Genomic DNA, 27,737 nt, shown 5'->3' on the forward strand with positions numbered 1-27,737 from the left:
GCAACGGGACTCGAATCACTGGCCCCGAATCATTGACCTGAATCATCGACCTGAATCATCGACCTGAATTGTGGCAATTCGTTGCGAGTTAAATCACCGTCGATCGTGTCCAGCAGGGATTCTCAACCTCTTTGGTATGGGCCCCTCCCCCCCAATCAAGAGCACTTGTCCCAAGCGCTCGTTGGAAGAGGCGGGAGTAGCCACGCTTCACCCCCCCCCCCACCGCGCGCCATCTGCTGACACCCCCCAGACCGCGGTGGAGCTCTGCTTTGCTCGCTGGGTGGACAGCGCCAGGAGAGGCAGGAGCGGGGATTTAAGAAACTCGCAGCGTCTGTTTCAGCCGCCCGGGCCGGGGAATGGAATCAAACCGGCGACCTCTGCATTGCGAATCCAGCGCTGCTGCTGCTGCTGACCACTAACGCCGCGGTTGCAGCGGTCGTAATGTGAACACGGTATTATACGCCATCGTATGGTATTACACTGCGTGTCACGGCGTTACGATTAGTAACATTCATGCACGTGCACGTTCGTGCGCACGCACAAGCGTGTACGTACGTGTACGCGCACACACACACGCACGTAAACACGCACTTGTGCACGCACGTGTACGCGCGCACGCACACACACGCACGTGTACGCACGTGAGCCCGTGCGTGCACGCACGTGCGTGCACGTGCGTGCACGCACGGGCTCACGTGCGGGCAGGACGTGGCCGGGGCACGGTGGGCATGGCGGGGATGGCGGCGCACGGCCTTGGCCATTGTCTTCCGGAGACAGCGGCCTCCTGTCTGGGCAGCGGCAGCCACAGAGACGCGATCTGATGGTAAGCGGACACCGTGGCGGGGACGGGGGGGGGGGGGTGGCGGGGTGGGAGCGCGCGGTGAGTCCAAGGGCACGGGTGCCCACGTCGCCACACGGATGGCACGGCGCGCTCTCCGCTCCGCTGCACGGCGAGCGACTCGTGGTTAACGGGGGGGGGGGGGGCGGGGGGGGGGGGCAGGGGGGCTCACAATGGCCGGCTCTGCCGTGAGACGGCACCACGGGCGGCCAAGGGCGCACGTCCCTGCGGGTGCCGCTGCGCGTCTCCCGTACCGCCGATCGACCCGCTGGGCGCACGATCGGCGCGGCTACCCTGGGAGTGCGCTACTCCCCCTGCGCGTTCACTCCCGGGGGGTCCCGGCTACTGATGCGAGAGATGCATGCAGACATACTGACGTACAGACACACTGACGTACAGACACGCACGCATGCACGTACACACCCGGACACGCACAGATCCCCCGTATAGCCTTAACAGACTGTTAGGGCAAGTGCTGTTAGCGAACACCCTTGAAGCCTGGCACGGCACACAAAGGGATTGGTGGCCAGCACCACGCCCAGCCGCCTTTGTCTCCGGAGTGGCGATGTTTACGCACCGCACCAGGCACTCATCTGAGACTGAGTCGTCCTAGGGGAGGCCTAGGACCGGTTCAGGCAACCGTGTGTTGGTAGTGAATCGAACTCGGTCTCCTTGTTCGCAATACAGCACGCGAACCACTGCACTACCGCTCCTCACAGACAAACACAGACAATCACACACAGACACACACACACAGACACGCACAGAACAGTGGTGAATCGCATCCCCTTCCTGCTCACCAAACCCTTTGATAGAATTTCCTTAAAAAAGTGAAACCTAACACCAAACAACACGCGCGCACACGGACGCGCGCAGGTCGCAACGCACGCACGGGCACACGCGCGTCCAGGTCGCATGGGCACGGGCACACGCACGGACGGACGCGTGCTTTAGAGCCTCCGGTCGAGAGTTCCGCCGGCAGGCAGCTGGGAGCACAGCTCCGGGAACAAGAGCCCTGCCGCCGCCGGGGGAAGCGGCCACAGGTCCCGGGGCTCTGGAGCGGAGCCAGACACAACCGCCTGGCGCTTGTTTTGCTTCGTCGCCGCTTCCCCACCGCTCCTCCAGCGCCAGCGCTCGTCGCCAGCGCCGTCGCCATCGGCCGCGACATCATCATCGCCACCACCACCGTCGCGTTATCAGGGCTCAATATCATCCCCACCATCGTCACCGTACCATCATCACCGTTCCATCATCACCGTACAATCATGATCGTGACGCTATTTCCCTCGGCCTCACCATCGGCGTGACTATCAGCAATCATCACTAACACCACCGCGGCCACCATCGCGACACCATCGTTGCCATCGCCACCACCACCGTCATCGCCGACCCAGCGAACCTCAGAGCTGACCGCAGAGTGAGGGGGGGTGGGGGGGGTAACGTCGCCCTCACCCCCAACGCGCCCAGCAGCGCCCCCTCCTCGTGACTACTGCCGGAGGTGCAGGGGGGTGGCGGTTGGGGAAGGGGGCAGTAGTGGAGGGGGGGGAGAGGCGATACGACCACTAACGCAACATCGACGCGATAAATCAGCGGCGCGCTGGAGTTTATAGAGCGACGCGGAAACGCGACCGCAACCCCGAACAGCGCCGCCGCCACCGCCGCCATCTCCCTCCTCGGCCCCCCCCCCCCCACCCGGATCCTTATCGAGGCGCTAAAAAAAACAAGACCCCTCCCCCCCTTCATCGCGAGTTTTATTTTGTTTCACAAACGTCGACTTTTCCACGCCGAATGAATGTTCTCCCAGCGGCGTGACGGACGGAGCGCCGCACGCCGCTCCTCTCTCTGCCCACTCCCCTTCACACACCCCACCCCACGCCTACCCACCCACCCACCAACTACCACGCCTACCCACCCACCAACTACCACCCCACGCCTACCCACCCACCAACTACCACCCCACGCCTACCCACCCACCAACTACCACCCCACCTACCCACCCACCAACTACCACCCCACGCCTACCCACCCACCAACTACCACCCCACGCCTACCTACCCACCAATTACCACCCCACACCTACCCACCCACCAATTACCACCCCACCTACCCACCCACCAACTACCACCCCACGCCTACCCACCCACCAACTACCACCCCACGCCGACCCACCCACCAACTATCAACCCACCTACCCACCCACCAACTACCAACCCATTCACCCACCAACCGCCACCTCTGATGAGCAAGGTTGCCTACGTACGGTGCGAGAGATGTACACACATGGGATGAATCGACCCCACCACCAGGATTGTTTAAAAACTCAGAACCTGCCGAGCCGCTCGCTCCACGACAGATACGGCATAGGACGGCCTTCACCCAGCAGTGGATTGACTACGGCTGATGATGATGATGAGGGACGATGGTCGATTGGAATGCAAGGAATGGAACGCATCCGAGAGGACGACCTGCGAGGAGACGGAGCGATGAAGTCGGCTTGTGTCGAGCAGAGCGCTGGATCGCATGCTCGTGGGAGGTGGCGGCGGCGCCTTGGGGAGGGAGGCCTTCATCCAGCAGCGGATTGACCACGCCTGACGCGCGGAACTAACCAGTTCACGTGGCTCTCGAGTGAGGAGCACAGAAGGATGCCAAGGAGGTGCCCCCGTGCCACCCCCTCCCTCCCCCGCCCGGTAGCCCCCCCCCACCCCCCCCCACCCCCCACCCCAGAGATTAGGAGCTCTCCAGATTTCTTGTCGCTGTGTCAGCACTTCTTAATATTTGGCGCAGGCACCCAGCAATATTCCACGAAAGAAAACAGCAGGCGCCGAGTCGGAGCCTCGGCCAGGGCTTTCATCGCCACCACTGCCGCCACCACCGCCATCACCACCACCACCACCTCCACCGCCACCACTGCCATTATCACCACTACCGGTGAGCGTCCGGCGCTGACAACACCGCCGATCAGGTCAACGCACAATCACTGGGTGCACGCCCTGTGTGGCACCGTGCCACTCTCCCGTGCCACTCTCTCTCTGCTGTGCCACTTTCTCTGCTGTGCCACTCTCTCTCTGCTGTGCCACTCTCTCGTACCACTCTCTCTCTGCTGTGCCTCTCTCTCTGCTGTGCCACTCTCTTTCTGCTGTGCCACTCTCTCTCTGCTGTGCCACTCTCTCGTACCACTCTCTCTCTGCTGTGCCACTCTCTCGTACCACTCTCTCTCCTGTGCCACTCTCTCTCTGCTGTACCACTCTCCCGTGCCACTCTCTCTCTGCTGTGCCTCTCTCTCTCTGCTGTGTCTCTCTCTGTGCTGTGCCACTGTGCAAGACGCCGGTGGATGGCGCCGAACCGCGACGCGAGATCTCGTTTCCGTGCGCGCGCTGCCCAGCGTGACCACACGAGAGGCCTGCGGCCTGGTGCAACGGCCATCGCGGCTACTGAGCTCGCCCGATCTTGATGTACGCACGCACGGTCATGCACAACCGCACGCCTACAGTCACACACGCTCACCGGCTCGCTGACCAACGCGCTCGCACGCTCACACCCATGAACGCACGCGCACGCACGCACGCTCTCACACACGCACGCACTCGCAAGCACGCACACACGCTCTCACACATTAACTGTCGGTGTGTGTGCCAATGTGTCAGTGAGTGCATCAGTGTGTGGGTCAGAGCATCAACAGGCCGATGGGCACATCTTATTCGTGAATGAAAATTTACGAACATTTAAAGAGTAGCCACAGTGCTGATTGTGGCCATGCAACCCGAACTCTGGACCAGACAGTCAACCACTGTGACCTGCACTCCTTCAACGCAGGAGGAACAGCAAAGCGACACCCAGCGTCTCTCTCCTGAAGCCCTCTCGTGGTGAGCAGTCCTCCACATTGGCATTAAGATCTTGAACACATTGCCATCATACGCAACAATAGTATAGTGTCTCAGTGTGTGTCAGTGTGTGTGTCAGTGTGTGTGTCAGTGCGTGTCTCAGTGTGTGTCTCAGTGTGTGTCTCAGTATGTGTGTCAGTGTGTGTCTCAGTGTGTGTGTGTCAGTGTGTGTGTCAGTGCGTGTCTCAGTGCGTGTCTCAGTGTGTGTGTCAGTGTGTGTCTCAGTGTGTGTGTCAGTGTGTGTGTCAGTGCGTGTCTCAGTGTGTGTCTCAGTATGTGTGTCAGTGTGTGTGTCAGTGTGTGTGTGTCAGTGTGTGTGTCAGTGCGTGTCTCAGTGCGTGTCTCAGTGTGTGTGTCAGTGTGTGTGTCAGTGTGTGTGTCAGTGTGTGTGTCAGTGCGTGTCTCAGTGTGTGTGTCTGTGAGCGAGTAAAGTGGGGAGCGGTAGTGTAGCAGCGGTCAGCGCGCTGCGCTACGAACCCGGCGACTCGAGTTCCATTCCCGCTCACGGCCAACACCGGTGACGATTATCTGAACCGGTCCCGGGCCTCCCCTAGGTCGACTCAGCCTCAAACATCGTCACGAGGGAGACAAAGACGGCCGGGCGTGGTGCTGGCCACCCACCCCCTCGTGTGCCGTGCTGGCCTTCATAGGTGTTCGCTAACAGCACTTGCCCCAACAGTCTGTTAAGGCTACAGGGGGGATCGTTGTCTTTGTTGTGCGTGGGTGAGTGAGGGGCGAGGTCGAGGTCACGCTCACCCGGTAGTGCCCACCGCTGTGGACGTGGTGACTCCTGGTCGCGCTCGTCTTCCGAAGGTGACCGCCTCCCGGCATCGACCGCAACTGGCGGGGGAGGGGGGGCGCAGAAAGGGGTCAAAATAACAATAATAATCATCATCATCGTCCTCGCAACCATCCTCATCACCATCACCACCACCATCATCATCATCACCACCACCATCATCACCATCTTCACCATCACTAGCATTGCCATCTTCACCACGATCATCACCACGATCATCACCACGATCATCACCACGATCATCACCATCACCACCAAGCACCAATGTTGTTACCATCACCAAGCTGCGACAAACAATACAACACCGCCCCGACGAACTGTGACACTTCACTGGAAGGGCTTCAATCATCAGCCCCGACTGACGTGGCAATGCCCAGCAAAGACTTCCCCATTCACCCACGGCGGTGGGTAGGGGTGGGCGAGGGGCGCGGTAGTTCGCTCACGGAGGCAGTAATAGAGCAACAGGGATCATGAACCTGCACGCAGGGCCACGCTATCCCGGCACGAGCGTGGCTTTACTCGGGGTACCCAAGACATCCCGACGCAGGATCCCTCCTGCGAATGAGTCTTGAGGCTCGGCGAGATTCCCCTGGGCAGCCACAGGCCCTCGCCTGGTAGTATAAGGTGTATACGGTGATCGCGTGTGCATTCAGCTTGATCATGGGAGCCATTGTGGCCGTCCACGAGGAGCTGACGGTGCCTAACTAGGCCCCACTAGTGAGAAGGGGAAATCAGCCTCTTCTGAGGACATAAAAAAGAACGTGCGCTCGTCTCGTCATCGTACGGCAAGGACAGCGTTCCTGGTCAACCGCCGCACACCGTCACGGTCAGAGACAAACGCGCCGCCCCCGCGACATCAGCAACAGTGGCAGCATCAGCAGCAGTGACAGCGGCAGCAGCAGCAGGCTCATTATTGTCAGCAGCATCAGCAGCCGTGGCAGCAGCAGTCGTAGCATCGGCAGTCACGACAGCAGCTGCAGTAGCAGCAGCAAACAAACCCCGAGACAAACACCGGCAAATTGTGAACCACAGCGGCACAGAGACAGAGCTCTCGAGAGCACCAGGGCTTATCGGGGTTTGAGGATGAGATGGGGGGGGGGGAGATGAGGGGGTGAGGCGGGGGGAGGGATGAGCAAAGGGGGGGTGGGGGGAAGAGGGTGGGAACACGGCGCTGGAGAAGTAATTCTTTCCACTGAAACTGTCTTCTGGTTGTTTCATCTCGAGGCGCCAGGGCTGCGCTAATCTTATCGCAACCTCAAGGCGCGCTGCAGCTATCGGGGCACGCAGGGCACGGGGGGGCCGGGGAGCCACCCCTCACCGCCCCCCCCCCTCCCGGGCGCTCGCCCCAAACACTCCCCCCCCCCCCCGTTCCCACGTCTCCTCTTCTCGTCGGTCCCCCCGAGCAATTAGCGCCGCGTTCACATGGCCGCTCGAAAGTAAGCCGCGATGGGGGGGCGCAGTACCGGGCCGAGCCGCCGGGACGGGTGCCATCCGGGCCTACAGCGGGGCCTCACAGCTGGGCCTACAGCGGGGCCTCACAGCTGGGCCTACAGTGGGGCCTCACAGCTGGGCCTACAGTGGGGCCTCACAGCTGGGCCTACAGTGGGGCCTCACACCTGGGCCTACAGTGGGGCCTCACAGCTGGGCCTACAGTGGGGCCTCACAGCTGGGCCTACAGCGGGGCCTCACAGCTGGGCCTACAGCGGGGCCTCACAGCTGGGCCTACAGTGGGGCCTCACAGTTGGGCCTACAGTGGGGCCTCACAGCTGGGCCTACAGTGGGGCCTCACAGCTGGGCCTACAGTGGGGCCTCACACCTGGGCCTACAGTGGGGCCTCACAGCTGGGCCTACAGTGGGGCCTCACAGCTGGGCCTACAGCGGGGCCTCACAGCTGGGCCTACAGCGGGGCCTCACAGCTGGGCCTACAGTGGGGCCTCACAGTTGGGCCTACAGTGGGGCCTCACAGCTGGGCCTACAGTGGGGCCTCACAGCTGGGCCTACAGTGGGGCCTCACAGCTGGGCCTACAGTGGGGCCTCACAGCTGGACCTACAGTGGGGCCTCACAGCTGGGCCTACAGTGGGGCCTCACAGCTGGGCCTACAGCGGGGCCTCACAGCTGGGCCTACAGTGGGGCCTCACAGCCAGGCCGTGACGTCACGGGATTAACGAGGAAGGACCTGCCGGTTTTCCTTCGCAAAACGGGGGAGAGAAACGCCGCAAGAGTCGTACTTAAGCCAGCGCGTACGATAAACCCTCATCAGAAAACCGCTGATCGCGGCCCATCCCATCGGACGGGGTGGAGAAGCTGGCTGGGGAGGAGGGGGCGGGGGAGTAGGAACGGAGCGGCAGGGGCAGAGGAGCAGAGCGGTGCCGGGCCGTGGCACCTCGCGGGCCACTTTGCGATTGTCCGTGGAGACGCGGCGTCGCGCTCTGCCAGGCAATGTTTTCCGGTATTGGCCAAACCTGCAAAGGACTGCGTGCGGAGTCTGCATAGCAACAATGCCCCCACCCCCCCTTGGAAGGACCCTCTTCAAAAAGAGTCCTGAGACTCGGTGAGATTTTTCTAGGTAAACAAGCGGAATAACAACAAGTGGATCCATAGGCTGATACGGCTATGGCATTTCCATGCGCAGGCCAGCACGTCTTAGCAGAGGTGGCAGTACCCACACTTCATCCTCCTGCACGTGACCTGCCGATAGACTGTGCTGTCCCGCTGGGTGGACAGAGGTGGGGGGAGGGCATTTAAGAAAGGTTTTTTTTTATTGTCGAGCGCAGGCCAGCAACGAACAGCACCGTAAGGGTAAAGGGAGATGATGGGAGGCTGAACTCGCGAAAACCGTGGACCGCAAGTCTGCCGCGCCGACCAATTCACCCGCGGCGGCTCCTGCGGGTTACAAGGTGCGGCGCTGCAATCGCTCAACACGCTGCTGCTGCTGGCAGAAAGTGCGCCGCGTTGAATGTCCCGACAACAGAGCCGTGACCCCGCGCCACGTCCGGCCGACCAAAGCCTCGGCGGGGCTCCGATGCGCGCCGCGGCGGGGGAACAAGGCCGGGGGTGGGGTGGAGGGGTGGAGGGGGGAGCAGATGAATTTCCCCGGCCGTGGGATCAACGGTAGCGGTGACGGAGCGCTGGCTGCTTTGCTTTCGTTCCGCCCGTGGCGGGGGGCCGGCGAGTAGCGCCCCCCCCACCCCCCCCCTGCCCTGCGGTCACCCTTCATGAATAGCCCCACGCGCCCGCAACCTCTCCCCGTGCAAATACAAAGATGCGTGTCTCTTGTACACACCTGCGTGCGCGTGTGTGTACGTGTGTGTACACGTGGTTGTGTTTGTGTGTAGGTGTGTGTGTGTTGTGTACACGTGGTTGTGTGTGTACGTGTGTGTTGTGTACACGTGGTTGTGTGTGTGTGTGTACGTGTGTGGGGATCGGTGGTGTAGCGGTTAGCGCTACGCTGCGCTACGAACCTGGCGGCCCAAGTTCGATTCCCGCTCACGGCCAAAATCAGTGAAGATTATCTGAACCGGTCCTGGGCCTCCCCTAGGTCGACTCGGCCTAAAACGAGGACCTGGTGCGGTGTGTAAACATCGCCACCGGGGAGACAAAGGTGGTCGGGTGTGGTGCTTGTCACCCACCCCCTCGTGTGCCGTTCTGGCCTTCATACGTGCTCGCTAACAGCACTTGCCCCAACAGTCTGTTCCAGGCTATACGGGGGTTCTTTGTGTGGATGCAACCCTGTGTAGAAGCTACCTGACCTATCGCTCCATACGAAGCTCTGGGTCTTCTCGGTCAGTCATGCCCCCCCTTCTGTATGCTTGTGAAACCTGGACCCCTCTGAGAGAGCATCTCCTCTGATTTTAAACATTAAGTCTGGCCTGTCTGCAATCCCTCCTGGGCTTAACCAGGAGCCAGGAGCTTACACATTCTTGAAAGCTCTGAACACAGTCCCATCGGTGTGCTGGATGGGTCATATAATCTGCATGTGCAGCCACCGCATTATGAAGCAGTTTCTGTTTGGCCGGAGAGAGGGGGCTAAACGAGCGTGGAGGATGTGGAGCTGAGCGGACTTGCCAATGACAGCAGGTGTAAAGGTCGGCCTCTGGAGGAGGCTCGTGAAGGACGCGACTGCTCAGTTGGAGGCAGTCGTCTTCCAACAACAATGGAGTGCAGAAGAGGGACGCTCACAACAACGAGCAGAACACCGGGTGGCTAAAACACTGCAAGTCGGCACAGTGGAAAGCACGTGTGGTCCATCTGACAGTCATCTCAGTCGGTTAACCCATAACATCTGGGTCTGTCCCGTGGCCTCCTGTCAGCAAGCCTTCCGCACTTCACGAGGTCTCAAGGTGCACCTTGCCTGGTAAAAGCTGCATGCTGACGGCACAACCAGTTGTTGTTGTTGTTGTGTGGGTGCATGTATGTCTGTGCATGTGTGTGCGATGCTCGCGTTAGTTTCGAGACAATCGCAGCGATCGTCGCGTTGCCCGAGTGGCCAAAGTGCGCATGCTGGGAGCCGCCCTTGTCCCGCAAAATCCGATTCATCTCCACGATTCCAAAAACCCCGTCTCTCGGTCTGGCATTTGCCGGCCTCGTGTGCGTCGCGTCTCACTTCCCCGACCCACGCCTGAACGTCCGACTGGCGCAAGTGATTGACGTGAACCCAACGAGTCATCGCAAGCTCGGCGCCCTCGTCGCGAGCGCCCCGTTCGGCCGCGACCAGCGACGCGCCGACCAACCGCCGTCGATCTGAGGGCACGGACACCAGAGGCTCCGCCGGTCTCCTGCCAGCAATGGGCACGGCGCTGCCGGCGGCACCGGAGGCACGCGCCCGCCGCTTAGCGTGCCCACCTCTCTCGGCGGGGGCACGGCAAGACAGGAGGCCGTGGCGGTGGATGCTTCTGGTCACGTGACTCCGGCGCTCCCAGCGACCCGGAAAATATTCAGTGGGAAATGAATTCCCGTCCGAGAGCGCTAGTTTACACGTGAGCGGTGGGCGGTGGGGGGCTCTCTGAAATCAAATAAACTATCTGTCGATGCTGCTTTGGTTGGCAGTGACGCACAAGCCCCATCGGTCAACTCAACACGTCGGCTAAGGGGTCTGTGTGCGAGTCGTTGCGGACAACAGGAGTCGTATTCTCCACAGCGCACGCTGCAATACGGAGGTTTGCGTCGAACGGGGACCCACGTCCAATCGGCAAGACGCCAGGGTAATTTGCGCGGCAGCTTTCGGAGTTGGCAAAGCGACCCGATCGTGCGAGGTCCCGGGGCTCCTCCGCCAAAGACCACCCACGGCACAAGGGTCAAAAGGGTGACCTCTAAGCGACCCGACCCAGCGATGGACCGCACAAAGCGGCTTTCGATCAAGCGACCGCTCCACTGCTGGGGCTGGGGCTGCCGTATCAGTTACCGAGAGGCGAGTTGGGTATCAGACGAGGGGGAGGAATATATTAATTAGGTGATGTTTCGGCCGGCGGGTTTCATCAGATAGACAGAATGCCGTGCAGAGTGGGGCGACACAGAACCTTGTGTCTGCACCTGTGGCTGAGCTCCAGCCTCCTGCTGCTGCCCACCGGCTCCCAGCAGCCCCCTCCCCCTCGTCGTGCACGCAGCCCGAGGCCCGCGCGACACGGCCGCTCTGCTCCATCGCAATCAATAACACCCTCTCACCTGCCACAGCTGCCACACCCTCTCACCTGCCCTACTACCCCCCACCCCCTCACCTACCACACTACCCCCCAACCCCTCACCTGCCCTACTACCCCCCCTCTTTCGCAGCCCTCGCCTCTCCGCCCCTTCTCTCACCTGGTGAGTCGGCAGCGCTGCTGGGCGGGGCTCGATCGTCATCGGGGTCGGAGGAGCAGGGGTCGCGATCATCGGTGTCCGTGTCCCCCTCCGTGCCCCCCGTGTCCCCCTCCGTGCCCCCCAGGTCAGGGACTTCTGCCAGAGAGCCGTCGTCATCCTCCTCCCCCACGCAGCCTGCAGCACCGTCACCACGAACATCACCCACATCATCAACGTCACCGACATCACCACCATCAAAATAAACATCACCGACATGCCCGCCATCATCGTCACCGACATCACAGGCATCATCAACGTAAACATCACCGACATCAAAATAAACATCACCGACATCACCGCCATCAACATCACCATCATCAATGTAAACATCCCCGCCATTATCAACGTCACCGACATCACCACCATCAAGATAAACTTGATCGACAACGACATGACCATCACCGCCAACATCAACATCATTGACATCGCCATCACAACCACTAACGCAACCACAAAGAGCACCACCACCACCACTGAACATGATTAAGCCACCAAGACGATGCCTCACGCTTGATGTTGATTGGCGTCTAATTCACTTTCTTCCTCAGCACCTCACTAATTAACCAGCTCAGGGTGATTTACGCTCAGGATGTGGTCTCGCATCGATAAATAACGGTAAACGAAGCTTTATTAGCCCATGTAAATCTTGTTTAGACAACTTCGGGAGCAAAGCCGACAACTTTCACGATAGCAGCCGCCGCTCTCTACTGTATATCGACTGTACCTTAACAGGAAGCACGTGCCGCTAAGCCCCTCCCTCCCCAGTGACGTCACAAGCAAGTCACATGTTTATGCCACGTGGTCACTGCGATTATAAACCCTCCACCACCCAGTACAGCCAAACACTTCGATGGTCATGTGCACAAGCGTTGTGCCGACGCGCCGATTGGTGTCGTGTCAGCTCATCCACCGGTGAGTCAATGAGAGAGCGCTCCTCATCAACACCACCGCTCCACAATCATACTACACCACCACCACAACCATACTACACCACCACCACAACCATACTACACCACCACCACCATCATACTACACCACCACCACCATCATACTACACCACCACCACAATCATACACCACCACCACCACGATCAACCACACTGCACCACCAACCACACTGCACCACCACCAACCACACGGCACCAAACAACATGGCATGAACGACCAAATACCACTATTATCTTAACAAAATGCACCTGTGTGTGATGTGTGTGTGTGTTGTGTGTGGTGTGTGTTTGGCCGGATGGAGGGGGCTAAACAGGCGCGGAACGGGCTAGAGACGAGATGGAGTGATTTGGTACAGGAGGATGTGGAGCTGACTGGACTTGCCGATGACTGGTACCAGCGGTGTCAAGATCGGCCTCTGTGAAGGACGCTGTGGAGGAGATGGAGGCAGTCGCCCTCCAACAACAACGGAGCGCAGGGGAGCGACGCTCACAACGAGTGGAGCGCCGGGCGGCTAAGGCAAAGCAAGTTGGCACAGTAGGGAGTACAGGTGGTGCATCTGCCAGTCATCTCAGTCAACTCATGGCACCTGGGTCTGTCCCGTGACCTCCTGTGAGCGGGCCTTCGACACTTCAAGTGGCCTCAAAGTGCATCTAGCCTGGCACGAGCGCTGTGTTGATGTCACCACCACTTAGTGGTGAACGGCGGTTGTTGTGTGTGTGGTGTGTATGGTGTGTGTGATGGGGAGTGGTAGTGTACAAATCCGGCGACCCGAGTTCGATTCCTGCTCACGGCCAACACCAGTGACGATTATCTGAACCGTTCTGAGCCTCCCCAAGGTCGACTCAGCCTCAAATGAGTACCTGGTGCGGTGTGTAAACATCGCCACTCGAGAGACAAAGGCGGCCAGTCGTGATGCTGGCCACCCACCACCTCGTGCGCCGTGCCGGCCTTCAAGGGCGTTCGCTAACGGCACTTGCTCCTACAGTCTGTTACAGGCTACAATGGGGATCTTTGTTTTTGTGTGTGGTGTCGTGTGTGTGGGGAGCGGTAGTGTAGCGGTTAGCGCTACGCTGAGTTACGAACCCGGCGACCCGAGTTCGATTCCCGCTCACGGCCAACACCGGTGAGAGATAAAGGCGACCGGGCGTGGTGCTGCCCCAATAGTCTATTCAGGCTATACGGGGAACCTTTGTCTTTGCGTGTGCATTTGTTCACGTATCGCTGTTTATTGCCCAGCAGTGTCTCGTCTCAAGCAGGGCCGGCAGCGTGGGGAGACAGGGCAGGCTGCTGCTGCCCCTGCCTCCATCCCGCGCCACGGATGTTTTCACTGCAGCCCTCCTCATGTGGGGGAGTGGCTCCCCCATCTCCCCCCCCCTCTCCTCTCCTCCGGATGTGGACACTTCATTGGGGAGTCATTGTGCCCGGGCTGGGCGCCCTGGATGCCCCCCCGGGGCTGCCCATTGTCTCGCGCATTCACGAGTTTTCATCGGCTCCACTCTCGCCACTGCTGCCCCGAGCGGAGGCACAATGACGGCGGTGATGATGATGAGGATGATGATGATGAGCGTTCCCTGTGGGTGGAAATGTCGCGTTGCTGGGTTCCCATGAGAGACGGGGTTCCTATGGGCCGGGTGTCTCCGTGTGTCGCCCCCCCCACCGCCCCCCTATGGGTCTCCATGTCCCCGCGTGTCCCTGCGTGTCCCCGCGTGTCTCCGTCCGTCTCGAGTAAGAGACGGAGATCACGGACGGACAAACCTCGGCGCCGCTCACCGATTCTCCCTCCTCCCCCCTCCTTCTCCTCAAGACGGCAATTTCCATTCCATCACTCTCTCTTTCATTTTTTTTCGGGCCGAGTTAATCTGCTTTGCATAATCCGAGGTGGAATAAAGTGGAGATGAAAACGCCAGTCGCGGCATCGGCAGCAAGGAGAAATAAATCTAAGAACTTGACTCGCACCCCACCCCACCCCGATCATCTCCATCCCGCGGATAGACGCATTCCCAAAGTGGGAATAACATGCAGGGCAGCGGAGGCAATGCCATTTCTCTCTCTTGCTCGCTCTCTCATTCACTCTCCCGCTCTCTCTCTCTCCCCGTCTCTGTAGGCGCGCCGTTGCCCGTTTGCATCACCGAGCGCGGTGGAGTCGCCGTGCCTGGTGCTGGTGGTGGAGGTGCTGGTGGTGCTGGTGGAGCATCAGGCCTGATTGCCCGCGGGCGTAGTAATTGCCGCGGATTAACGTGCGAGAGAGAGAGAGAGGCGCAGGGAGCGAGTTATCGGCCCGCACAGACCCGGCGAGGCCAAGTCTGATCCGGGCTTTCTTCATTAAGGAAATAGACATGAAAATGAGAGCATAATGACAAGCAGATCCCTATCGCCCGCCCGCTTTGCATACCAGGCAGCTTATATCCCCACCAACAACCCCCCCTTTCCCCAGCTCGACTGCCCCCTCCCTGGCCGCTCACATCCACAGCCCCCCCCCCCCGGCCGCCGTGCCTTAACAACCCCGAGACTGCGATCACGAGATCCCCCCCCACCCCCCCCACCTTCTAGGGCCACGGAGTGCGCAGTCCGCGAGAACTGAATTGGGCTGGCGGATACAAACCGAGCGGAGGGAGACACAATAACCCCCCCCCCCTGAACCGCTGCGGGGGGATACCCCCCTCCCCACTCGCTCGCCCTTCCAAGGTGAAGGCTCGAACGGAGACGGGCATCGTGCGGACAGCAGAGTGGAGGGGGGGCACCAGCAAGCCCCCCCCCACCACTCTCTCTCCTCTCTGTGTCGCGCGTGATAACAGAGACGGCGACATTCCCACGGAGCCGGCTCAATGCAGAGAAGACTGTGTGTGTGTGTGTCTGTGTGTGTCTCTGTGTGTGTGTCTGTGTGTGTGTGTGTCTGTGTGTGTCTCTGTGTGTGTGTGTCTGTGTGTGTGTCTGTGTGTGTGTCTGTGTGTGTGTCTGTGTGTCTGTGTGTGTGTGTCTGTGTGTGTGTGTATCTGTGTGTGTCTGTGTGTGTGTGTGGGGAGCGGTACTGTAGCGGTTAGCGCGCTGCGCTATGAACCTGGCGACCCGGGTTCGATTCCCGCTCACGGCTAACACCAGTGACGATTATCTGAACCGGTCCTAGGCCTCCCCTAGGTCGACTCAGCCTTAAATGAGTACCTGGTGCGGTGTGTAAACATCGCCACTGGGGAGACAAAGGCGGTCGGGCGTGGTGCTGGCCACCCACCCCCTCGTGTACCGTTCCGGCCTTCATAGGTGCTCGCTAACAGCACTTGCCCCTACAGTCTGTTAAGGCTATATGGGGGATCTTTGTCTTTGTCTTTGTCTGTGTGTGTGTATCTGTGTGTGTATGTCTGTGTGTGTGTGTCTGTGTGTGTGTCTGTGTGTGTCTCTGTGTGTGTGTGTGTCTGTGTGTCTATGTGTGCGTGTCTGTGTGTGTGTGCGTCTGTGTGTGTGTGCGTCTCTGTGTGTGTGCGTGTCTCTGTGTGTGTGTCTCTGTGTTCGTCTCTGTGTGTGTCTCTGTGTGTGTGTGTCTCTGTGTGTGTGCGTCTCTGTGTGTGTCTCTGTGTGTGCGCGCGTCTGTGTGTGTCTCTGTGTGCGTCTCTGTGTGTGTGCGTCTCTGTGTGTGTGTGCGTCTCTATGTACGTCTGTGTACGTCTGTGTGTGTATGTCTGTGTGTGCGCGTCTGTGTGTGCGCGTCTGTGTGTGCGCGTCTGTGTGTGCACGTCTGTGTGTGCACGTCTGTGTGTGTGCGCGTCTGTGTGTGCGCGCGTCTGTGTGTGCACGTCTGTGTGTGCGCACGTCTGTGTGTGCGCACGTCTGTGTGTGCGCACGTCTGTGTGTACGTCTCTGTGTGCACGTCTCTGTGTGTGTGCACGTCTCTGTGTGTACGTCTGTGTGTGTGTGCGCGCCTCTGTGTGTGTACGTGGGGAGCGGTGGCGCATCAGTTGGCGCGCTGCGCTATGTAGCCGCCGACGCGAGTTCGATTCCCGCTCACGGCCAACACCGGTTACGATAATTATCTGACCCAGTCCTGTGTACCCAAGACGGTGACTTAGCCTCAAATGAGTACCTGGTGCGGTGTGTAACCATCACCCCCTTGGGAGACAAAGGTGGCCACCCAACCCATCGTGTCCTGCGATGGCCTTCATTAGGTGCTCACTCACAGCAATAGCCCCAACAGTCTGTCAAGGCTATACGGGGGGGTCTTTGTCTCTGTACGTGTGCGTGCGTGCGTGTGCACGTGTGTGTGTGCGCGCGCTTTCTTCACCTCCCGGTAGCGCGGAAGGGAACTTCTGCATTTGTCTCAATCTGAGAGTGGGCGCCAAGATCGCGGCAACAGCAGCAGCGACTTCCCCGAGCAACAAAAGCATCAGATAACGAGCGCTCACACACACAACAACAACACAACAACCGCCATTCGCCACTAAGTGGTGGTGACGTCACCAGGGCACCTGTGCCAAGCGAGGTGCACTTTGAGGCCACGTGAAGTGTTGCAGGCTCGCTGACAGGAGGTCCCGGAAGAGGCCCAGGTGCCATGGGTTGACTGACTGAGATTATTGCTAGATGCTCCAACTGTGCTCCCTGGCACTCCACTCGTTGTGACCAGTAGCGTCCTTCACGAGCCTCCTCCATAGAGGCCGATCTTGACACTGCTGGGACCAATCTTTGGCAAGTCAACTCAGCTCCAAATCCTCCTGTACCACATCAGTCCATCTCTTCTGCAGCCCATGTCGTGCCCTTTTATCCCCCTCTATCTGGCCAAACAGAAGCTGCTTGGGAATTCGGTGGCTGGGCATGAGGCCTACATGACCCAGTCAATGCAGCCTTGCCTGCTGGAGGAGCTCAGTGATGGGAATGTGTCCAGATCTTTCAAGGATTTGTGAGCTCACACAATCCAGCCTGGTTAAACCCAGGAGGAATCGTAGGCAGGCCAGCCTAAATGTTTATAACCAGCGAAGATGTTCCATTAGGGGGGTCTACGTTTCGCAAGTGTAGAGAAGGGAGGGAATGACCGTGGCCGAGAAGACCCGAAGCTTCGTGCCGAGCGACAGACCAGGTAGGTAGCGCCACACAGCAGTGTTACGCAGCCGATGAAAAGATAATGCCGCCCGACTGATTCGGAGTGAGACCTCTGCTGTCAAACCAGAGCAGGTCAAAAGCACACTGCCCACAAATGGAAAACTCTCTCCACTCTCTCCACAACTGTTTGATGGCCAATGGGGAGTTGAGGGGGTTGGAGTAATGGATGATACAAAATACCCAGGCTGGTGCCTAGTTTTGGTGGGGCTGATAGTAAGGCCCCACCTTTTATCAGCATGCTCCAGGTTCAGCAGCAGAACCTCCAACTCATTCTCAAAGTGAGCAGCAACCACCAGATCATCAGCGTCCGTAACATGGTTGACCAGTAGGGAGCCATCCCTCGACCGAATCCAGGCATCAATCAGCCTCCCATTGTATCTGTGCCACTGGTACAGCCATGGAAGGCTTCTCGAATGACACGGTCGAAGATGATGTTGAATAATGTGGGAGCCAGGACTCTGTGTAACTGTGTGGCCGGGAGTCAAACACACACAAACACACATATAGACACATAGACACACACAAACACACATATAGACACACAAACACACATATAGACACACACAAACACACATATAGACACATATAGACATACCTAATTGCAGACGTGTGTACACAGCAGCAGTTATACACACATACAGATTGTAAATGTTGTGGCTTGGCTCTCCAACACACCGGTGTGCTGTACTAGTGACGAATTTGCACGTTCTGTTTACGTGACAACCCTTACTAGTTGACTGTGTCGAGTGGTGGCGGGTTTAATGACACATTTATATTTTTACGCGATCTAACCGACTATTATGGATTATATACACCTGCACACAGACAAAGGTCCCCTGTATAGTCGAAACGGACTGTTGGGGAAAGTGCCGTTAGCGAGCATCGGGGAAGGTTGGCCAGCACCACGCCCGGCTGGCCACCTTTTTCTCCCCAGTAATTAAAGAGTTCACCTACTGCTGAAAGCACTTGTTTTAAGGCTGAATTGAGCTAGGGGCGGCCCAGGACCGGGTCCAAAATCACGAAACCACCGATGTTGGTCACGGCCGGAAATCGAACTTGGGTCGCCGTGTTTATAGCCCTGTGTGCTAACCATTGCGCCACCGCTCTCCACACACACGCGCGCGCACGGAAGATAGCGAGATGCGTAGATATCGCAGTGTCCTGTGCGATACGCGCTCTGCGGTAACCGCACTGTCCCGTTTTGCAACAAATCATTGCAGGCGATGATAATTAAATCACAGCTGTCACCACCCATCCAGGTAGCCACGTCCTCGAGCAGGGCAGCCTCCAGCAGTGCTGCTGCTGCTGCTGCTGGCACTGACAGCAGTGACACACACACACACGTATGTGTGTGTGTGTGTAACTGCTGCTGTGTGTGTAACTGCTGCTCCTTAGACACACACACGTAGTTGACTGTGACGAGTGGTGGCGTGTGTGTGGCTAAGGAGCAGCAGTTGCACACACGCACGCACACACGCACACACACACTCACACACGTGCGTGTGTCCAGGGGGACACTCACGGCAGGCGGATCCTGAGTGAACCACCGCAGCTGAGCGACTTTGTGAGGAGCGTGACCCCCCCCCCCGCCACGAGCTCTGGAAGCGCGCGCAACGTCGCAGGCAGACGGAGCGGCTCGCGGAACACGTGACGCGCGATTACAGGGCGACAACCCTCACAGCGCAGCAGCTGATGTCGTGTCCCCGTGGATAGTCACTCCAGACACGCAACAAACAAGGATCCCCTGGATGGCCTTAGCGGACTATTGGGGCAAGTGTCGTGAGCGAGCACCCATGAAGGCCGGCACGGCACACGGGGGGGGGGGGGGGGGGCAGCACCACGCCCGGCCGCCTTTGTGTCCCTCGTGTTGACACCGCACCGCGTGCCAGGTACTACTAACTAGGTACTACTAACTAGGTACTACTAACTAGGTACTACTAACGATGTGAGGCTGAGTCCACCTCGGGGAAGCTCAGATACTGGTCACGGATATTGACAATGGGCGGGAACCGCACTCGGGTTTGTAGCACGACTCGTGGCCACCGCGCCACAGACGCCGCCGTGGAGCTTCAAGGGGCCGGCGGCGAGTGGCACCCACGACGAAGGCCGGCACGGCACACGGAGGGGCTGGGGGCGCCAGCCGCAGCTACCACGCTGCGTTCCGCTCTCTGTCCCCCTCCGCCCAGCACCGATGTTTATCAACACCGGCACGGGGTGCTCATTTAGGGCTGAGTCGACCTAGATGATGCCCAGAAATGGGCTCAGATACCCCCCACCCGCAATCCCGCACACACTCCTCTCTCTAGCGCACACGCGCACACTCCTCTCTCGAGCGCACACGCGCACACTCGCACCATTCCGTGCGCGTCGCGCTCACAAGACTTTGCAGGAATGAATAAAAGGGGGAGGACGCTGGGAGGGGGGAGGATTGGGGCGGGGGGAGGAGGAGGCGGAGGGGGGGTCTGGGGTGACTGAACAAGGCAGAGATAACTGCGGCATTACCGTCGCTGCTGTTACAGACATCGCCACCACAGCCGCCTACTCGCGAGATTTCATAACACAAAGACAAAGATCCCCCTGACATATGTAGCCTTCTACAGACTGTTGGGGCAAGTGCCGCTAGCGAACAGCCGTGAAGGCCGGCATGGCACACGAGGGTGGTGGGTGGCCAGCACCACGCCCGGCCGCCTTTGTCTCCCCGGTGGAGATGTTTACACACCGCAACGGGTACTCATTTGAGGCTGAGTCGACCTAGGGGAGGCCCAGGACCGGTTCAGACAATCGTCACCGGTGTTGGCCGCGAGCGTGGAATCAAACTCGGGTCGCCGGGTTCGTAGCTCAGCATAGCGCTAACCGCTGCCCCACCGCTCCCCACATGACACGTTGCGGGCGCGCGCACAGGAAGGGTTCATGAGATGGGACGTGGGAGTGGAGTCCGGTGGGGCCATGCTGCCGAACGGAGCGGGCAGTCCCGCGTCCCGGCCGCTGCACCAGCGCGGGAGAGGGAGCGAAAACACTCCCACGCATATCGCGAATTCCTGTGTCTCTTCTTATCCCGTGCGCTTATCGGCCAGTTGGGTGACCAACGTCCAAATATGACAAAAACCTCATTATACCCGCGGCCGCGACGATAACACGGAGAGCAGAGCGCTCGCTCGCTCGCCTCCCTCCCTCCCCGCCGCCGCGAGACGGACACGTCCTAATCTAATATGCAAATCCCGAGCGAGAGGGGGTGTGGGCAAGAGGGGGGCTGAGGGGGGGGCAAGAGGGGGGCTGGGGGGGGGGGCTGGGGGGGGCAAGAGGGGGGTTGGGGGGGGCAAGAGGGGGGGCAAGAGGGGGGGCAAGAGGGGGGGGCAAGAATGGGGGGGGTGCTGGGCGGGGGGGGGGGGCAGTGTCCGGCGAGTCGGCCATGGCGCAAATCACCGCGACCCCGTGACTTGTGACCCCCTGACTTGTGACCCCCTGACTTGTGACCTCTGACTTGTGACCCCCTGACTTGTGACCCCCTGACTTGTGACCCCTGACTTGTGACCCCCTGACTTGTGACCCCTGACTTGTGACCTCTGACTTGTGACCCCTGACTTGTGACCCCTGACTTGTGACCCCTGACTTGTGACTCCCGACTTGTGACCTCTGACTTGTGACTCCCTGACTTGTGACCCCCTGACTTGTGACCCCTGACTTGTGACCCCTGACTTGTGACCCCCTGACTTGTGACCCCCGACTTGTGACTCCCTGACTTGTGACCCCTGACTTGTGACCCCTGACTTGTGACTCCCGACTTGTGACTCCCTGATTTGTGACCCCTGACTTGTGACCCCTGACTTGTGACTCCCGACTTGTGACCCCCTGACTTGTGACCCCGTGTGCCACGCGTGCCACCCGCTCGTGCCTAGTCACCGATGGCTCAGCTCGTTCGCCCGCGAAAGCCTCGCAGAGCCTCACAACTCCTTGCTCACGAGGGTCCCTCTTGCCACGTGCTCGCAGTAGGGGGGAGGGTGGGGGGCGATGTTGCTGCTCTCCGTGTGCGATCCCCAATTGCAGCGACGCGCTGTGTCGGCTCCGAGACGTGGCGCGGCTGCCTAGCGGTGACACTTGTGGGTGGTGTGATTAGCTCTGGCAGGGACGCAGAGAACCCGGAGTAAAAGCCACGGGTAACAGGCCCACCTGTGGTTCTGGCCATGATGAACCACTAAACCCGCACCACGCCCGGCCGCCTTTGTCTCCCCGTCGTGGCGATGTTTTTACACATAGCACTAGCTATTCATTTGAGGCCGAGTCGACCTAGGGGAGGCCCAGGATCGGTTCAGACAATCGTCACCGGTGTTGGCCGTGAGCTGGAATTTAACTCTGGGGTCGCCAGATTCGTAGCGCAGCGTAGCGCTAACCATTACACCACCAGCAGCAGCGCGCTTCACGACGCAGGCTCGCACCGTCTCACTCACAGGCGAAACTCCTCCACCCCCCCCCTCCACCCTGCACCCCCCCTCCACCCCCCCTCCTACCGCGCGCTCACTCCACCCGGACTCGACGAGGCTGCTGCTGTGAGAACAGCGGGGGGGGGGGGGGGGGACATGGAGGAGGATGCAGAGGAGTTGCGAGGAAGAGGCGATAGTGCGGAGGAGGAGGATGAGGAGGGGGAGGCGGGGAGGGAGGGGATTGACGAGGTGGAGAGAGGAAGAGCCGGGAGAGGGAGGAGGGTGAAGCACGAGGAGTGACCTCACGGGGGGAGGGGGAGGGAGGGAGGGGGGTTGCTAACCCAATCTAATCACCGCTATCAAATCCGGCCGGGACGTAATCCACATCCCTCCCACGCAAGCCCCCGGCCCTATCGCTCTCCCTATCGTGGCACCTGCCCCTTGGAGTTGCACAACACCCGCGTCTGGTGGGGGGCGGGGAGGAGGGGGGAGAGACCGCAGCTAATAATTACCCCCCCTAGCACCCCCCCCTCGCACCCCCCCCACTGAGTGTGACGCCACCCCCCTAGCCCCCCCACTGAGTGTGACGCCACGCGTCCTAGCCCCCCCCCCCCACTGAGTGTGACACCACCCCCCCTAGCCCCCCCTCACTGAGTGTGACACCACCCCCCCTAGCCCCCCCCTCACTGAGTGTGACACCACCCCCCCTAGCCCCCCCCCACTGTGACGCCACGCGTCCGCCGGAGACGACGCAACGCAGTGAGGCAACGCGACCGGGACTCGCGACCGGTTCCCGGAGCCACGCGGTTTCAATTCCGTCCGGCAACCGCCCCCCCCCCCACACCACCACCCACCCCTCTAAGGGGGAAGCGAGGGAAGGGGGCTGGAGATAGGGGGCTCAAGACCGAACGCCCGATGACCATCGCTGCGTCAGCGACGTTCTTACTGGGGTACCCACTCTCTACCCCACCCCCACCCACCTTCTACCCCACCCCCACCCACCTTCTACCCCACCCCCACCCACCCACACGCCGCAGCCGCGTGCCGAGCACCTGGCCGGTCTCAGGCGCGAGCAGCAGAGCTGCGAGGCAGGGATTGGAGGGATGGGAGAGGTGAAGAGGGATGAGAGAGATACGAGACATGAGAGAGATGGGAGGAGATGGCAGATACGGCAGAATTGGGAGCGATAAGAGAGATGGGAGGAGATGATGGGAGAGTCGGGGAGCTGTCAGGCTGGGAGAGATGATATCCGCCCGGGAGATGAAACTGTGAAGCTGTTAATGCAACACACACAGGCAGCGCCACGTGTGATCTCCGCCATCTGCCCTCACGAGCTATACACAGCGAGTGTGTGCCTCTCGTTCACTCGCGCCCTCATTCACTCGCGCGGGGCAGGGGGCAGGGGGCTAGCGATGGCGGTGATTATGATGATGGCGGTGATGACGATGATGATAGTGGTGATGATGATGAACGCTATGAGATGAACGCGATGATGATGATGGCGGCGGTGATGATGATGATGATGGCGGTGATGATGATGGTGGCGGTGATGATGATGGCGGTGATGATGAATGCGATGATGATGATGGCGATGATGATGGTGGCGATGATGATGATGGCGGTGATGATGAACGCGATGAATCATCAGCCGCGTATTCCGAACCGCTTGTCCCAACACCCACGGAGAGCGTCAACCAGGCAGCACCAAGAGCCGACCTGGCGGGATGTGTTTGTTGTTGTGGACCTACAGGCAGTTGAGGTCCGCGCTGCTGCTGCTGCAGCGCGTTTTCAGAACGCGCATCGAGTGACGGGAACGACGTCGCGCGAGCAGGAACAAGCGGCGGTGCGGCTGCCTCGGCGAGGGGGCGGGATGCTGCTGGATGCTTCCCGTTGCGAGCCACGCGCCTCGGCCTTTGTTCGGCCTGCGTGCGCATCTCACGCGTCACGCTTCATTACGACGCGATGTTTCCCACTACGCGGTGTTCCTCGGGAACGCAACGACTACCGCCGCGTCGACAGGAGAACAGAGTGTCCGTGAAAGAGGCGAATTTGCCGTCGCGCTGAGGACGACCAAATATTCTCGGCAACGACGCTCGGCGCGATGGTTCTGTGCGTTGCGTGTCGCGGAGTTTAGCGTCGAACGAGGAGGACCCAGACCTCACGGAGAGAGAGGGGGCCCCCCCCCTCGCCTAGGGCCCCCCCCCTCGCCTATTAAACGCCGGGCAGTTCAGCGGCGCTCGGCTTCGAGCAGAGCCCTGCCGCCTCTGCCGACGGGACGGCGAACGTCGGAAAGCGGCCCGGGGTTTGAGCTCGCGTCGAGAGAACGCGGAGAAGACGCGGCCTCCGGGGGGGGAGGCCGCGTGGCTGACGGGATGAACGAGACGGAGGAAGGGACGGACGGCTGGGGGAAGGGAGCAGGGGGTGAATTGGTTCCTCCGTCGCTCATCGGCACTTCTTCCCCAACACTCTCAACCGCTCTCCCACTCCCACTCCTCCTTCCCCCCTCTCGCTCGCGATGCGATAGGGGCCCACGCTGACCTTTTTCCTACGATGTCCCCATGACAACCCCACGCTGTTGACTCCCACCACTGTATTTGCCCGATAAGAACACAAACAGCTCGTGATGGAGAGGGCCGATACCACGCCTCGTTTGTGCATAATGATCCCCCCGATAGTTCCCGGGCAGCGCGGAGGGGGTGGGAGGGAGGGGGGATTGCCACGATCATCGATGCCCCCCTTTTCCAAACCTGACCCCGAAATCTAACCCGAAGCCTGCCCCCGTGAGATAGTATGCTGACTGAGATCACATCGCTGCCATCACCACCATCGTCTACATCACCACCATCGTCTACATCGCTCATCATCATCATCGAGGAGAGAGCCGCTCGTGCGACACGTGGTAGCTGACACCACACACACACGCTGACACACACACACACACGCTGACACACACACGCTGACACACACACACGCTGACACACACACACGCACGGTGACACACACACACGCACGCGCATACAACCTGAAACTACAACGCACGCGCGTACAACCTGAAACGAGGCAGAGACACACACACGGGACGCCCCGATGCAGCTCCCCCACCATCGTGTCTCTGCCCCCCCCCACCTCCTCCTCCCGCCCCGCGTGCTTTGCGTGACTCGCACTGTTTGCCAACCCAGAGCTCACATCACTTCACCACCCCCCCACCCCGCTCCCAATCATCACCCACCGCTCCGCACTCCACTCGCCCTGCCGCTCACCCAGCACCCACGCCGCCCGCCACTATCTCAGAAGCACCGCTCTCCCCTCCTTATCGCGGCCAAAACTATTTTCAGTCGCCCAGATGAGTTCACTGATAGCGAGGCCACGTGTTGCAATCTGTGACAACGGCTTGCTCCCCCCCCCCGCACGTGTGTGCTTACGTGTACACGGTGTGTGTGCGCGCGCGTGTGTGTGTGTGTGCACGCACACACAAAGACCCCCCCTCGTATAGCCTTAGCAGACTGTAGGGTAAAGTGCTGTTAGCGAGCAACTATAAAGGCCGGCACGTGCGGCACACGATGGAATGGGTGGCCCATACCACGCCCGGCCGCCTTTGTCTCCCCAGTGGCGATGTTTACTACACACCGCACCAGGTACTCAGTTGAGGCTTAGTCGACCTAGGGGAGGCGCCAGGTTCGTAGCGCACCACCGCTCCCCGTACACACACGCACGCTACACGCACGCACACACACACATGGACTCACACGCACACACACACGCCGCGAACACTCCGCTCTGGCATTGTGAGAATGCCGCGTAGCGCGCCGCGGGCGGGCAGGCGGGTGTCGTCACGGAGTTACAGCCCCAGCGGCGGCGGCGGCGTCCGCACGCTGCCGCTGCTGGGGCCATAAACCCCGCACGGCGATGGCTCCCCGCGTCCGCTACCGCGTCCGCTACCGCGCGCCTCCCGTTACGCAGGGACCACGCTGGGCCCACGGCGGCACAGACACCAGCACCCAGCCACTGTCATCGGCGTCAGCAGCAGCCACGGTCAATCCACTGCTGGATGAAGGCCTCCGCCAAGCGCTCGACGAGCTGATTTCACTCATCGCTCCGTCTCCGCGCCGGACGTGCGGCTCCCTCTCCCTCTCTCTCCCTCCCTCTCTCCCTCTCTCTCCGCGTGTCTTGGGTGCGTTCCATCCCTTGGCTGCAGCTCAGCTGTCACGCTCCACCCTCGGCCATCGCGTCCCCCCCCCCGCTCACTTCCCTTCACAGCGAGGGTCATGCCATTGTCCAATCCTCTTCCTGCCTCTCGATCCTTCTGCTGCCAGCTGCCAATCGCTGCCGTGCGTCGAACCTCTCCCGCACCGCGTTAGGACTTTCGGGCGCCACCGTCGGAGTTCGAACGCTCGGCACGAACGCCAACATCGCCACGCGATCACAACGCCAACATCGCCACGCGATCACAACGTGGGCATAGGGCAACGGCGCGACACGCGGCCGTGCTGCCAGGTCGACAATCTCCACCCCCATCCCAACTCCGGGCGGCTCGGCGCTCGCGCGGTGACGGATGGACGTCGTCTGCGCGCCGCGTTCAAAGTGGCGGTGCCCACGTTGGCCACAGGCCGTGCGAGATGAAGTCACGTTCGACCCGCGTTTGACCCGCGGTTGACCCGCGGGCTGCAGGTTCCGCACCCCCCGTGGCTCGCGTCTTAACGCGGCACGAGGGAGACGCTGGGTCGACACGAGCCGCGCGTCACGGGCCGGGAGGCAGAGGCACGGCATCGCGCCACCGGAGACGCCGAGAGGTGGAGGGAGCGCAGGGAGGAACAGCACTCGGGGAAATCGGGCAGTGAAACACTCCCCCTCCCCCCCCGAGAGGAGAGAGATCGGCATCATCGCCCATCGCCAGGACGCGTGGGGCAGAAACGCAGACGCTGCCGAAAAGAGCGGCATGGACCAAAGGTCGGAGAGAGTTCACGTTGATTTTGTTGAACCGCCGGGTGGGCTGAGACCTCGAGAGCTGCTCGGGGTGCAGTCTCGTTTGCAAGAGCGACCCGGGGGCATCAGCGTGCCGGTCGGGGGGCGGCGATTGTCGCTGCCGTTGTTACGTCAAAAATGCCGACCCCGACCCCGGCACACAACGGCCTACTCTTCGGCCTACTCTTGCGCTCGACGTCAGGGGATCGTCAACACCGCTGTGGGTGCAGCAGGCGGCTCGGAGTTGCGCTCCGCTCAAGGCCGCACGCCGCAATCGGAGCCGGCGGCGGCCACCGCAACCGTGAGGCTCCGCGAGGGGCGGCGAGCGCGGCACCGCTGGGCCACGCCAACACGGAGAGCGGGAGAGACGCACGCCGCAATCACAGGAGCGGGCTGGGCTAGCGCGGGCCAGCAGACTTCCGGGAAGCGAGCGGGGCCCTTGGGGCAGGCCGCGTTCTCGACAACGCACGGAAACGGAGCGGCGAATATGCTCGCGCGCCGGAGCCGGACGGCTGACTGCGCCGGCGTCCTTTGCGACGGACGGCGATGGCAGGAGGAGGCCTCCATCCAGCGGTGGATCGGCAACGCGGCCCTTCGCGAGAGGGGGATGGCGAGCGGGGAGAGGCGGAGCGTGCCATCGCTCGGGAGCACGACTCAAACTCGCCCGTCGCAGCTCCGGCTCCGCCGACTCGACCGCTTCCTGCGGACGATGAGGAGCGTGCGAGCGCTCTCCTGGCGGACGATGAGGAGATCATCGTCCGGCAGAGGAGCGCTCGCAGGCTGAGAGCGCCGAAGGGTGGCGGTGATGATGATGAACGGATTGCACGGCGCTCGCGTGACCGCTGTCAATAAGGTTACACAACTCTGGTCACACACACGCACACACGACAAACAAAGATAAAGATCCCCCCCCGTGTAGCCTTTAACAGGTTGTTGGAGCAAGTGCTGTTTGCGAGGAGCACCTATTAAGGCTG

The 27,737-nt window shown here is 60.6% G+C and overlaps 1 protein-coding gene across 1 annotated transcript in view; it reads right to left on the minus strand.

Annotated features, from left to right (window-relative positions):
• LOC133354840 (zinc finger protein ZFPM2-like) overlaps positions 1–27,737 on the minus strand; it is a 72,954-nt gene that overhangs the window by 26,479 nt on the left and 18,738 nt on the right. The window contains exons 2-3 of the mRNA XM_061571991.1: positions 11,316–11,489; positions 5,476–5,559 (exon numbers count right to left, since the gene is read on the minus strand). Coding sequence (XP_061427975.1) covers positions 5,476–5,559; positions 11,316–11,489 — 258 coding nt within the window. The remainder of the gene's footprint in view (positions 1–5,475; positions 5,560–11,315; positions 11,490–27,737) is intronic.

The sequence above is a fragment of the Lethenteron reissneri genome, chromosome 49 (assembly GCF_015708825.2).
Source record: "Lethenteron reissneri isolate LAM-NWPU_2019-01 chromosome 49, ASM1570882v1, whole genome shotgun sequence".
NCBI lineage: Eukaryota > Metazoa > Chordata > Hyperoartia > Petromyzontiformes > Petromyzontidae > Lethenteron > Lethenteron reissneri.